This window comes from Mesocricetus auratus, unplaced genomic scaffold, assembly GCF_017639785.1.
Source record: "Mesocricetus auratus isolate SY011 unplaced genomic scaffold, BCM_Maur_2.0 Super-Scaffold_100004, whole genome shotgun sequence".
NCBI classification, from domain to species: Eukaryota; Metazoa; Chordata; class Mammalia; order Rodentia; family Cricetidae; genus Mesocricetus; species Mesocricetus auratus.
In genome coordinates, this window is record NW_024429189.1 from 95,711,267 (window position 1) to 95,725,895 (window position 14,629).

Sequence of the window (14,629 nt, forward strand, 5' to 3'; positions counted from 1 at the left end):
ACCTGCACACACACACACACACACACTGTACACAGTGAATGGACCTGGTGTTTGACACAAGACACCTGAAGACCAGCTTCTCAGCACAAAGATGTATTTGCCTCAGAGGGACAAAGCACAGGGAATAAGACAGAGATAGAGGACAAAGTGGAAGGGACATTTGTCAGCAACAAGAGAAGGGGAAGGGATATTTGTCCTGGAGGCACAAAGGACTGTCACAGGATAGAGAGGAGATAGATGTGGCCCATAGCCAATGGTAGTTTATAAAGGTAAGGGGGGAGATCTGTGTTAGGGTGAGGTGTTTAATTTTGGTTGGGCAAGTTAATGAAAGTTGGACCTTGGAAGTCAGCCTCAGGGGAGAGGAAGTGGCTAAATAAGGGGGCAGGTTTGGTGGCGAGCTATGTAATCTAACAGTTCTAAGCAAGGTGGGGAGCGTGTACCGAAGTAAAGCCAACGGTGGCAGCTCAGCGGAGAGGTCAGGCCCCTGTTGCTGAGTCCAGCAGCGGCGGACACGGCTGCAGCGTGCAAACTGGCAGCGCGGGCGACTGCAGACCGCAGACGACACCCACAGGGAACCCGACTCGCTCTGGTGCCGAGGAGCAGCAGCACTTCCGATCCCATACTTCCGGTGAGCTCTAAGCGACTAGCGCTACAAGCCGGAAGTTTTTACTGAGCAGAAGCAAAAATAGCCGGCAGACCGGAAGTAGTTACGTAGGGTCCGGCCCGGTAAAGCAGTGAGCCGGAAGGGGAGGCAGAGCGCAGCCATGATGATTGAACCTAGATGGGATGAGTGGCTGGACTCTCGGCGACCGGAAGAGTGAAGCCGGGAGGTATGGGTTGGGCGCCGCCATGTCAGCCTGATACCGGAAAAGGCGGGTCTCCCTGACGGATCGGCGCCTGAGCTCGCCTGGACATGTGAGTTATAGCTCCCTACAACTCTAGATCGTGCTTGTCAGGCTGCATGATCCCCAGTGGGAAACGACTGCATTCAAGACTGGAGATACTCCAGGCGTGCCTCACGATAACCAGACTTTGTTTTAAGACTTCCACTGTCTTTCCAAACACTCCAGCCCCGTACCACAACGCTCTGGGCTCAGCTCTTATTTCTGTCCCTCGTTGGTTGTCCCTGTCATAGCAGCCTTACAATTTCCCAATCTATCCTGGATCCCTAGGCCAATCAGAGACCCAAATGAGAACTTTTTCTTGTCTACTCGAGATTATCTTCAGCTTACCCTGTCCCACAGGCAGGCAGCCCTGGAAGTTACTGCTCGATACTGCAGCCGGGAGCTGGAACAGTATGGCCAATGTGTGGCAGCCAAGCCTGAGTCCTGGCATCGGGACTGTCACCACCTTAAGATGAGCATTGCTCGCTGCACATCCTCCCAGTGAGTGTAAAACTGGGACTAGAGGGTGCTCGGCAGTGGGGTGGGAGTGCTCCGGGTCTGAAATGCCCTCCTCCCACAGCCCCATCATCCGCCAGATCCGCCAGGCCTGTGCTGAGCCTTTTGAAGCCTTTGAGGAGTGTCTTCGCTTGAATGAGGCAGCAGTAGGCAACTGCGCAGAGCACATGCGCCGCTTCCTGCAGTGTGCTGAGCAGGTGCAGCCAGCGAGTTCACCCACAACTGGAGAGGTAAAGGAGGCCCACGAGATCATCTCTTCGTCCCTTCACAACTCCCTTCTTTTAAGTCCTAGCCCCACCCGATTCCCACACATGCCTTGGATCCAGAATCCAGAACATGGTTGTCTGCCCCAAGTCGCAGGCAACCTCTGCTTTAGTCTAACTGTCTTTCACACACCTCCCCTGCCAGGCCACCTGTCCCAGCCGTCTCCCTGACTTGCCTGAATCACTCTTGCTTCCGTATAATGGCCTGAATTCTGGTCACATTGCCCTTGGTTAAAACTCCAGTGGTTTCCCACTCACACTAGACAAGGTTCCGGATTCTTACTGGATCCCTTGTGTTCTTCCCTTTCTTGCCCATTTTGTCCTTTTCATTGCTTTCAGCTGTACTGGTGGGGGTGACAGGTAGAGTGGGGGGTTCACAAAAGACGACCTTAATGTACACAATACGTAAACACAGCCAGTGTATCTGAGATATGAATGACACTGATGGGGCAGTTAGAAAAAGACTTAAAATGCTCTGGGGTTGGCAGAAATGGAGGAGTGAGAAGCACCCTTTGGATGTTTTTTGCCAGGCCACTCCAGAGGGACACGTCACACCTTTAACCATCCACCTCATGGGGTCTCTCGTGGCGTCCTCTGTCCCTGCAACCTGCTTTTTCTTTCTCACTGTCTTCTGTGCTGCCCCATCTGTCCTTTCCAACCCTCTCCCTGTGATGGCCCCAGCATGATCTCAGAGGAAATCTTACCATGTATGTCTGCTTCTACATAGAGCCCTCTCTGTGGTTTCCCTTTAGCCAGACTGGTCCTCGTCTTCAGCGCAACCTGGTCTTGGCTGACTCTGGTCTCAACCTCTTCTGTTCTCCACCTCCACGCTCCATCCCCAGTGAACAATGTAGTTATTCAAGGGCATGTCTGCCTTGCTTCTAGTTATTTTGCTCTGCCTGAACTACCCTCCCCAGTCCATCTTCTGTCTAATTCTTACCCCGTTTACATGGTTCTTCTCTCAGAAAACCTCCTGTATTCCCTATTCCCTTACTTTTAAGCTCCCTCCATCCTGGTTCACACCCCTACTGTTTCCCTTGTATCTTGTGCTTCAGGAGAATTCTTGGCTAAAGGTTACCCTCTAATTATACCTGATATTCATTGGTTATTTGCACAAGACAGGGGTAGTTGAAAGACTTAGGTTATGAGGGCAGAAACTGCCCAGAAGGACTTTAATTCTCCACAGGAAATGTTCAGGAAAGATTACATATTGTTCATACCAGTTGCTCAGATATCTCATAGGAGTATTTCTTTCTTTCAAGTGTTTTTGGCATCTGGACAATAAAGCCCTTTCATTATTTTATGTGTATTGATGTTATGCCTGCATGCATGTGGACCATGTGTGTGCCTAGTGCCCATGGAGGTCAAGATTGGGTGCCAGATCCCCTGAGATCCTCTGGAACTGGAGTTGCTGTGGCTGGTTGTGAGCCACCGTGTGGGTGCTGGAAACTGAACTCAGGTTCTGCGAGAGGAACAGTGCTGAGCCATCTCTTCAGCCCCTCTTCCTGTAAGGTTGGTTTTTTGTTCTTCCTAGACCAGCAGCCATCCCCTCAGGCTCCTCCGGCCATTCCTGCTGTCACCCCACAGCTCCTCCCTGCAACTACAAGAGCTTCTAAAAATGGCCATTAGGGCAGGGAGGTGGCTTAGCAGGTTAAGGCATTTGCTGCCAGGCCTAATAACTTGCGTTCTATCACTGACTCCTGCAAATTGTCCTCGGACATACACACACATCTACACACAAGCACTGCTTAGATAAATTAATAAATGTAAGAGTGGAAAACAAAATGGGAATTAAGTAACTTGTCTCCCCTCATGGTTGAAGGCTCTCCAGTGCCTTAGGAACAACTAACACCCAGTTCTTTCCCTGTCCTGCTCCTTCATGCTGATGGCGTCACAGCTTCCGTTTTTTTCCTCCTCATTGGGGGTGTTGAGATTTAGGCCTCCTCTGTTCTCCAATCTTCACATTAAAGACATGACGATACCATGTGACAGAAAGGCTTTGTGACTGGTAGTTCAACAATCTCCCTGTTCCTGCACACAGACTTTTGCTCTTTACCTGTGAGGTGACTTTTTTATTCTTTGGGTGTCTCTGTCTTCCATTTTGAAAGCAAGTTTCCTAGAATGAGAGTTTTTTGGGTTTTTGTTGTTGTTTCGAGACAGCGTTTCTCTGTGGCTTTGGAGGCTGTCCTTTAACTCTTGTAGACCAGGCTGGTCTCAAACTCACAGAGATCCGCCTGCCTCTGTCTCCTGAGTGCTGGGATTAAAGGCGTGTGCCACCACCGCCCGGCTAAAATGAGAGATTTTTGCTTCCTGGATCCCCACCACTTGTAACAATGCTGGCATGTGCCTGTAATTCTAGCACTAGGGAGGCTGAGGTAGGAAGACTGCCTTGAGTTCAAAGCAGCTTGACTTCCATAATTGAGCTCTAGACCAGCCTGGGCTACTGGTGTGTCCCAAGCCAACCTGGACTAGAGTTAGACCCTATCTCTCTCTGCTCTCCAAAACCAAACAAACAGAATACTACTTTCCAGCTCTGGTTTTTAGCTTACTGTGGACAACTTGTTCTCGTGGCGAATGGCCAAACCACTTGGCACCTTTACCCTCTAGACTGGACTATGTGAGGGCAGCCTCTACTGTGTCTGCCTCATCTCCCCACCAGTGGTCTCAAGGCCAGTAAATGTTGGTATGTTTTCTCCACAGGCACAGCCACAGCCGCTTCCTGCCACCTGAAGACCCCCTTGGACTTTGAGAAAACTAGACATGATTGACTAGCCCACATGATGTCCTCATCTGGAAGAGTGACCATTTTGGAGTCTTCAGGACTCTGGTGTGGGTCTGGCTTTCCTGGACTTTGGGACTCTAAGTAAATAAAGAGTACTGGGCTTTGGTTCCAGCCTACAGCATTGAAGGGGGCAAGCACTAGGGGAGCTGGAGGAAAGCTTGGGCACCCACCCCAGGCTTTACTTAGTCAGCCAAGTAAGAGGTGTGCCTGTCCCTGGCTTAGGCCATTCCCTGTCCCTGCTGTGTGTACGCTGGAAAAAGGCTTCTCTCCCACTCACTCTCACCAGATTGGTTTTGGTTTTTGGTTTTGTTAAGTCTCGGCAGTCCTGAAGCTCATTATGGATACCAAACTGGATTCAGACTCACAGCTAGGTTACAGGTGTGAGCCACCATGCCCAGCTTCCCTCTGGAACTAGAATAGAGACAACCCCCCGACCTCACACAGGCCAGTCAGTATGCCCCACCTGCCACTGTGCCCTGCACCTGCATTCACTACCGCTTTATACAGTTCTCTTGAGGCTTGTGTGAGGAGCAATAAATAGTGTATCTTTTCCACTGCTGAATCAAAACCAGCTGAGCAGTAGACACAGGCCTTGAGCAATGGATGTAAAAATATTGGTCTTCGAGAGGTGGTGCACGCCTTTAATCCCAGCACTTGGGAGGCAGAGGCAGGCGGATCTCTGTGAGTTCAAGACCAGCATGGTCTACAAAGCAAGTTCCAGGACAGTCAGCACTGTTACACCGAGAAACCCTGTCTCAAAAGACTGGCCTTATTATTGACAACAGTTGTGCGGAGGCAGAAGTAAGGCATGGGAATCAGAAGTTCAAGATCATCCACTGCTGTGTAGTTTGAGGCCAGACTAGGCCACCTGAGACTCTGCCTCATTAAATAAATTTAAAAATTGAAAACTGAGAGGACATGGCTTGGATGCATCCATGACTGGTTTGTCTTGATTAGCAATTTCCCAGAAGCCAGGTCTCAGGATGAGGCACTGATAATGTATTCTGAGTCTGAATCCAGAAATAGTGGTAGGGAGTGAAAGGGGGAGACAAGACAGCCAATAAAATGTGCATTATCTCAGTGGAAAAAAAAGATGGAATCTTGAAATTCACAGGCAAATGGATGGCACTAGAAGAAACCATCCTGAGTGAGGTAACCCAGTCACAAAAGACAAACATGGTATGTACTCACTCATAAATGATTTTAGACATAGAGCTAAACAGTACCAGCCTACAGTCCACACCACCAGAGAAACTAGGAAACGAGGACCCTAAGAGAGACATACATGGTCCCCCAGAGAAGGGGAAAGGAACAAGATCTGAGCTAATTGGGAGCATGGGGTGAGGGGAGAGGGAGTTAGGAGAAAGAGAAGGGGAGAGGAGGACATGAGAGAGCAGGAAGATCGAGTCTGAATCGAGGATGAATAGAGAAAAGCAAAAAAGAGACACTATAATAGAGGGAGCCATTATAGGTTTAAAGAGAAATCTGGCACTAGGGAAATGTCCAGAGATCTACAAGGTTGACCCCAACTAACAATCTAAGCAATAGTTGAGAGGCTACATTAAATGCCCTTCCCTGATAATGAGGTTGATGACTTCCTTATATGCCATCCTAGAGCCTTCATCCAGTAGTTGATGGGAGCAGAAGCAGACACCCACAGCTAAACACCGAACTGAACTCTGGAATCCAGTTGCAGAGAGGGAGGAGTGATGAGGAAAGGGGTCTAGACCAAGCTTGAGAAACCTACAGAAACAGCTGACCTGAACAAGGGGGAGCTCATGAACCCCAGACTGATAGCTGGGAAACCAGCATAGGACTGTTCCAGACCCCCTGAATGAGGATGTCAGTTTGGAGGTCTGGTTAATCTATGGTGCCTCTGGTAGTGGGTCAGTATTTATCTCTAGTACACAAATGGACTTTGGGACTCCACATAGAGGGATACTCTCTCAGCCTAGATACATGGGGGAGAGTCTAGGCCCTGCTCCAAATGATATGACAGACTTTGAAGATTCCCCATGGAAGGCCTCACCCTCCCTGGGGGGCAGAAAAGGGATGGGATAGAGGGTTGGTGGGGGGCAGGGGAGAAGGGGAGAGAGGCAGCTGGGATTGACATGTAAAACAAGCTTGTTTTCTAATTTAAATTTAAAAAATGAAGAGAAACAAATGAAAAAAAAAGTGTATATCTGGGTGGCAAGATGGATCAGTGAGTGAGGATGCTTGCCACCAAGCCTGATGGCTTGAGTTTGATCCCCAGGACCCACATGTTAGGGTGGAGCTAACTAAGTGCACTGTCAAGCTGGTTACCACGTTGGGAAATGAGACCTATGAGAATGGCATAGAACTTAGTTACTGTGTCTAAAAAGTTAGTGTATTTACTAACTCCCTGTCTGTCAGAGAGGGCCATTGTCACAAGCAAGGCTTCTTGCATTATCCCACCTTGCAAACTATATGGCAATATGGGTTATGTTGCTCTTTTTCCCCCGAAGTTTTTTTTTTCCAAAATGCCCTTAACCTAGCATAGTGGGTCCCTTTTGTAATCTCTAGGGGAAGTGAAAAGTTTGCCAGGTTTGAAGTCAGCCAGTGCTAGTGAAAAGACCCAAAAAATATGACAAAGAAATAACAACAACAAAATAGGTTTAGCTCTGGTCCAGCAGGCATTTTTGAACTGCTGTCTAGCCCACTGCTGGCCATAGTGAAAGCTTGTCTTTGGACCTGGACCCTTGTTTTTATGGCTAGTGTTTGTAATGGCTCAGTAAACCCTCTATTTCAGAAGGCTCTTGATCTCTAGAACTTTTGGTTAACAATGCCCATGACCTTCATACAGATTAACCACTGAGACAAGTCTCTTCTCCCTTGAAGTGACTCCAAAAGCAGTCAGCCACTTGACACAAATCCCGAGATTTGTGTCATGGCTTAGAAAACTGAGCCTGACCCATTGAGAGTTTCCTTTCAATATTTGCCTCCAAAACAAAAGAAATCTGTTGGTTTAGGAGTCAAAGTGGAAGTCCTATATAGTCAACAATGGGAGGGGCTACCAGGTGCTATGTGGGTTGCAAGATTGGAGGGAATAGGTGGCAAAGAGCGGGTGCTGCCTAGGTTCTACTCCCAGCTCATTTTTCCTGAGCTTTGGTTTGAGCCTCAGACTTTGGAGGATGTTTTCAGGCATCTTATTTTGTTCAAGTGGGGTTCTGCTCCATTCTCCTAAAAGTGTGATGAGAACAGACAAAAATGGAGGTTCAGAATACATTTTAGAACATTTTTATTTGGCCTCTTTTTTGGACCAAAGAATCCAACAGAGCGAAATGGGAAACCTTAAAGGCATCATGCTACTACCTTCTATTGGCCCAAGCATTTTTGAGGCCTCACACATTACAAAAATGGAGACTTCATTTCCCAATGACATTTGGTGGCAAAGAATCTGTACCTATATGTAGGCTACCAGAACAAATTTATGGTGTTTTATTTCTCTAGCTGTGTTTGGTTTGGTAGTTGTATTTTTCTGATAATTTATCACCTTGTCTATGATTTGGGGTTATATTAATCTGCTCACAATATCCATGCTATCCCAAGGCCTGTAGCATCTGTAGTATCTGTCGTACTGCCTCTCTAGCTTCAGACGCTATGCTTCCTATCTCTATCAGTATGGACAAGGGTATGTCAAGTTTGTTAACATTTTCCTATAATTTACTTTTAGCTTGTTTGTCTTCATTTTGGTTTGTGCTTGCTTGTTTGTTTTGAGATAGGATCTCTTATAGGCCAGGATGGCCTGAATTTTTTGTGTAACAAAAAAGTTATCTTGAGCTCCTGATCCTCTTGCCTTGGGATTACAGGGGTGTGTCACCAAACCACACACAACCTGTACCTTTTTGAGGTGGAAGTTTCAGGCCTCTCCTTTACAAATACATGTATATTACATTGCTTACAAATTTGATTATTGCAATTTCTCTCTAATTTATTGGTATTGGATTATTTAGAAATTTAGAGGTATATTTCTTAATTTCTAACCATATGGGAATTTTTCTAGTTATCTTGCCTAATTAAATTGGTTTGGTAACATCTTTTACATTTCACTCTTTTAAAATTTGTCACAGCTTTATGGCTTGGCAGAGGCTCAGTTCTGTTAATGTGCCATATGTTCTTGAGTCATAATCTCCCTCATGGTGCACTGTCTTAGCTTAAGGATGTGAGACAGGGAATCAGGAGATGATCCCAGAAAGCCACGGTAGTAGAACAATGAGTGTGACCACGAAGGGAAAGATCTCACCAAGCAAACTGTCACAGTGGACAACAGCATGACCCAGATACCACTGAAAACAAAGACTAGATGATGATGTTGTTTGTTTGACAACCAACAAAGATTTATACAAAAGGATTAGGAGACAGAAAGAGTAAGCAAAGAACTCATAGTGTTCAACATACAGAAAAACATGGGAGTATGTACTCAGAATACACACAGCAGTGTGAATGGAAACTGAATTTCACAAATGCACAGCATAGACAAGCACTTCTACATCAACCAAAATTAGCATTCGACCAGTTGTGGTGGTACACACCAATAATCTCTGCCTGCTAACTTTATGTCTTTAGAGACCTCAGAATCAGTTGACCATCCTCCTTTAGAACTATTTTTCTAGGCAAGAGGGAAAATGTATATATAAATAACAATGCTAAGGAGACTCTGTGTGTGTGTGTGTGTGTGTGTGTGTGTGTGTGTGTGTGTGTTTCCAAAAATAAGGAATTTTATCGAAGTGGTAATTCTCAGACTTGGCTGCATATTGAATCAACGTTTAAGCTTTTTAAAGTGTGGGTCTCATCCCAAGAGATTCTGGCTTAATTGGCATGAATATAGCCTGGCTTTTAAAAAGCATCATGCTATGTGATAAAAGCCAGCATACTTTCTTTCAAGACTGATTTTCCTTAGAGAATCTGGCTTCTATTTGCACACATTCCCTCCAAACGGCTTTTTGTTATTGCTTTGTTTTAAAGACAAGGTCTTGCTATGTATCTCTGCTGGTCTGTTAGACCAGGCTGGCCTCAAATTTACTATAATCTTGCTACCTTAGTCTTCAAGTCCTGGGATTACAGGTGTGTATCACCAGCCCTGCCTTCCTAAAGTTTTTATGATACTAATTATTTACCCATTGGAGATTGGTGCTGAAGATACTATTGTTATTATGATTATACTTTTCAACAGGATACATTCAGTAGCAGCACTTAGCATTCTCCATTCACTATTTAAGTCATGACATTTGCACTGTTGAACAATGAAGCCATCCTTGTCTCAAAACAGAGTGCAATAGTTAACCCATTATCAGAGATGATCTGTTGACATAGAACTTAAAGGTAGCAAGTCATACAGTGTGTCACAGCATTCAAAATGGCACTGCAATGGATGATTCGATATTGTGAGGTACAGAGAAATACAACAACGGTGACTTATGGAAGGTAGCAAGTTTCTGGAATTTAACCTCCTCTCAAGCTTGTATGTTAACTGCAATCTTGCTACTCCTTCTGGTGGCTTAGAGTGTCTTGTTGTGTTCAGCGCTGACCTCTTGACCTTGCTCTTGAACTGGCCCATGCTCACCCTCCCCTGAGGCGGGTGGATCTACTTTTCCAGATGTTCAGACCCAATACATAAGAGTCCTCTGACCCCCTTTCCCTCTTATATTAATCACCAGTGTGCCACCGACAAAATACACCTGTAACCCAGACACTTCTCTCTGCTTCCTTGGCACCAGATCCAGATGAGCCACTGTCTCCTAGTTTCCACAGCAGCCACCATCCTGGTTGTCCAGCTTCTGCTTTGCTTAGCCTGTCTAGATGCTCTTGATGTCATAGCCAGAGGCTTGGTAAGAAAGAAGCCAGACTGTATAATACTTTTCTAACAGTGCGCAAAGGCAAACACCTCCTGTACTGATTGAGCCAGTGGCATGGCTCAGAGAGTGAAAGAGCTCGTGACACAAGCCTGACGACCTTAGCTAGATCCCTGGAACCCACTGTGGAAGGAGAGAACAGACTCCAAAAGTTGTCCTTTAATGTTTCTCTCTCCTCCCCCCACATACACATACACACTAACACCAACAATAGTGATGATAACAACAATAAAAGTTTCTTTAGAGGCCAGCCTGGTCTACAAAGTGAGTTCCAGGACAGCCTCCAAAGCTACAGAGAAACCCTGTCTCGAAAAACCAAAAAAAGAAAAAGTTTCTTTAAATCTCGGAGAACCCATAAGTGCTTACAGCAGCCCCCAAAATCCAACACAATGGGGCTCCCCCATCTCATTACTTCTCATTACTCATGTTCTCCCAAGCTCCCACATGTGTGAGCATTTTCTACTCTTAGAACACATTGGGCTTTGCCTGCCTTGTGCCTTTTAGAACATTAGCTTTTCTCCCCATCTTTCCTACTAGCAGGGACATGAGGGCGGGAATCTTTTTCTTGTTGGTTTGTTTGCCGGTATATTAAAGACATTTAAAATAGTGTATGTCACACAGTAAGTGTTCATAATTTTTTCTTTTAGCTTTGTGAGACAAGGTGTTGCCAAGTAACCCAGGCTGGCCTTGAGCGTTATATTCTCCAACTTCATTCTCCTGAGTGCTTGGATTACAGGTGTGTGCCATCATGCCTATTGACAGAAAACGTTTTGAACGAATGAAGGATGTGGTCACTATGACCTCTCCAGGTCCCATCATGGAACGTGGTCTGCTTCAGGGTAGAGCAAGAAGACACGGGGTTGGGGGGGGGGGTAGAGATGGTGTGGTAGCAGAGGGCCTGGGGCCTAGTGGTCAGCTGCTGCTTCCTCTCACTTCCCGTCATAAGTGGTACCAGCAGGTTCATCAAGGATGGACTCATTGCCTGGGGCAGGAAGGGTCAAAGGGAGTATGAATGTCTGCCAAGCGTAAGTCAGCCATGTGCTTCAAAGGTGCTCACACCACTTCTTACTCCGCCCAGAAACACTGGAGGGTTTGGAGTCCTCCACCCACCCATCTTCACACATCAAGCAGATAAAGGAAACGGTAAGGCTCAAGAGTCAGGGAGACATTTATTGGGACTAGTTCTAGATGTGCTTCTAGAAGCCCATCACTGTTGCTCTCATCAGAGCTCAGGCCTACCTCACTGCAAGTCTTGCTGGGAAATGTACCCTACCTATATCTTCTGGAGGGAAAACAGGTGAGCACTCAGCACCATTCTTGTCGTGACAGATATATCCTACTGTCCTGGTTAACCTTAATTGTCAAGTTGACAATCAAGGAGAAATATCAATTGGGGAATTGCCTAGATCAGGTTGGTCTGTGGGCATATCTGTGAGGGATTGTCTTGATTATTCATTTATAGAGGAGGGTCCAGATTACTGTGGATATCACCATCCCTTGGCAAGTCATCTTGGGCTGTGTTTAAAAAAAAAAACAGCTCAGCAAGAATGAGTAACTCAGGAAGAGAATGAGCCAGCAAACAGCAGTCCCCTGTAGTTCCTGCCTTGACTTCCCTCAGTGATAGACTGTGGACTGGGACTATAAGTCAAATAAACACTTTCCTCCCCAGTTTTTTTGTTTGTTTTGTTTTTTGAGACAGGGTTTCTCTGTGTAGCTTTGACTGTCCTGGAACTCTCTCTGTAGACCAGGCTGGCCTAGAACTCAAAAAGATCCATCTGCCTCTGCCTACCCAGTGTGGGATTACAAGTGTGTGCCACCACCGCCTGGCCTCAGGTTGTTTTTGGTTAGAGTATTTTATCAAAACAGAAAGGAAACTAGAACGCCCATACAATTTGGGCAGAATACTGACCTTGAGTCTACTGTGAGGGAGGTGACACTATGTGTCCTGGAACAGTCTTTTATGGAAAGCAGTGGGGAATTATCTTGCCCCATTCGAGGAAGTTATGCTGAAGAAATTTATCTGGACACAAACTGGAATGTCCAAGAGCAGATCTTGCAGTATTTGCAAGAATGAAGAACTGGGAACACCGGACAAATGTTTGGTCTATAAAATGAGATGCATATGGCAATTTGAAAGAGTATGAGAATTCTTATATTACCATTTGAACAGATGTCCAATAAGATGTAAATCACAAGTGTGTAATCTCAGAAAGAATCAAATATGTAATTTTAATTTAAAAATAAATGATAGCTGCTCATAATATAGAATTTAAAAGGTACAGAGAGTTGTGGTGAAAAGACTGCTTTCACCACTGCTCTGGGTCTCTGTTCCTCTCCTCATGGGTAACCAAGGTTACCAGATGCTTTTGCATCCTTTTAGAAACATTTTATGTATATATCAGCAGATGCATGCATGCAGACACACTCCTACATATATAAATGTGTATTTTTATCCCTTTTAACAAAAATACTACCTTACTATATATAATGTTCTGTCCTCTCCTTTTCTTCACCTAGAAGTTTAACTTGCAATCACTCCATATATAAATGACATACTTTTTATGGCTACATAATATTTCCTTATGTAGATACAGGAAATGAGTCATATCTAAAATTAGTACTTTTAGTATATTCACAGTTCTGTATGGAAAACATCCTCAGACTCCCAGCTTGTCCAGGTCACCAGTGACCTCTGCGTGGCTGCACTTTTCATTTCTCATCTCTTCACCAACCTAAGACTCGCTCATAGACCAAACTTCAGTCAGACTCCCATGAGCCCTCTTCTGGGCTAGACCTCAGACTCAGCCTGATGGGCAGCTTTGGCTTGCCCAGGCTTATCTTAGTGTGATCTTCTAACCCTAGCTATTTGATCAACTTCCTCCTCCCCAGACTTTGGTGTTTATACCCTTGACCTGCCTTGCTAGGTCAGTTTAGCTAGGATCACCCTACCTTTGTAGCACTCTTAGGACTTTCCCACCCACTGACCCTTCATCCCGCCCATTGGTTGTTAAATCCACCCATGTCTTTCTGTTGAAATTGAGTCCCTTCTTTCTCCTCCTGCAGTATCCCCATTGCAATCCTCCTGCATAGTCATCTTTACTATTTCAGAGCAATCTGATTTAACACCTCTTCTAGTTCCCTGAAACTCTTCTTACCCCAGTCGTATTTTTACATACACTCTGAAGACATCTTCTTACACATTAGGCCACCCCTCCACTGCCTCCCACCCTGATATTACATGGCAGAATTTTTCAAGACTTTAGCGAAGTCTTTTACTTTTCTCTGGGTAGTGATCCTTGTCATGGAGAATTATCCAACAAATCATTGGCCCATGGTTGGTCATTCCTAGTCCAGGGCCTCTGTCTTGGGCTCCACCTGACTATGAGGTTATCTACATGGATTTCTCAAAGGGAGCAGTTAAGTTTCCTGTTGGGTTTTGTGCATTGCATGGTTCGTTCAAAAAAGGAGAGTCACCCCAAAATGTAATTCAGGCTCTCTGGAAGCAGGGAGGAACAGTTTCTGAGAACTGAACTTCAAATATCTGTATTTATTGACTGAACACAAAGGTTGTGTTTGGAATATAACAAGTTCTTATGTCAAAGCCCCTGTGATTTATCCTATATGTTATCTGAAGAAAACCATCACAGTCTTGCCATCTTTAGTCCTATTGTGTACTGTTTGCAGTACCCAGTATTACAAGGCTTCCAAGTGTGCCGGGATAGTCACAAGATATGAAACAGAGTGGTAGAAAAACAGCTCTACAAATCATAGAAAATAGTCACTGTTCTCTACATTATTTCCTCAAGGTCCAGCTACCTTCAGCAAACACTAATACATCCAACTGTTATCCTAGATACAGTGAGAAACAACTGTTACAGTCTAATGTTTACCCTATATACAGTGACTCTACTAGATCCCACTACAGTTTGCAGGATGGAAACCATCGTTTTCCTAGCTCACCATTCCTTCTGCCTGCTGTGCTGTCCTCACCACTACATGTTTGCCTGGAATGCTCCTGCTCTCAACGACACAGTGTGCTCAGGCAAGTCCTACTCATTGCTCAGTCCCAAGATCAGTCAAGAGCTCCTTTGAGAACCTTCCCTCTCCCGATCACCCCAGAGGCCAAGTTTCCACTTCTATGTTTCCATAACAACGTCATAAACTCTTCACTGTGGTCCCACTTGAATGAGGAAATGCCATATTGAAACTGAAACCCACTATGAATAACTGTTCTGGGTTCTTGAAAAATGTTGGTGTCTTGAAAGACAGAAAAATCCCAGGGTAGAGTCCCCAATTAAAAGTGACACTAGG

At 45.4% G+C, this 14,629-nt stretch overlaps 1 protein-coding gene across 1 annotated transcript; it reads left to right on the forward strand.

The window, feature by feature from the left end:
- Positions 1-727: 727 nt before the first annotated feature.
- Positions 728-4,550, forward strand: Chchd5 (coiled-coil-helix-coiled-coil-helix domain containing 5). Its single transcript, XM_013112271.3, has 4 exons — positions 728-915; positions 1,245-1,385; positions 1,465-1,630; positions 4,364-4,550. Coding segments are annotated over exons 1-4 (339 nt in total). The 5' UTR covers positions 728-913; the 3' UTR covers positions 4,394-4,550.
- Positions 4,551-14,629: the final 10,079 nt, after the last annotated feature.

Coding starts and splice junctions, on each gene's coding strand:
- Chchd5 (XM_013112271.3), top strand. Junction 1,386..1,464: donor GCTCGCTGCACATCCTCCCA/GTGAGTGTAAAA, acceptor CTCCTCCCACAG/CCCCATCATCCGCCAGATCC. Junction 1,631..4,363: donor GTTCACCCACAACTGGAGAG/GTAAAGGAGGCC, acceptor TTTTCTCCACAG/GCACAGCCACAGCCGCTTCC.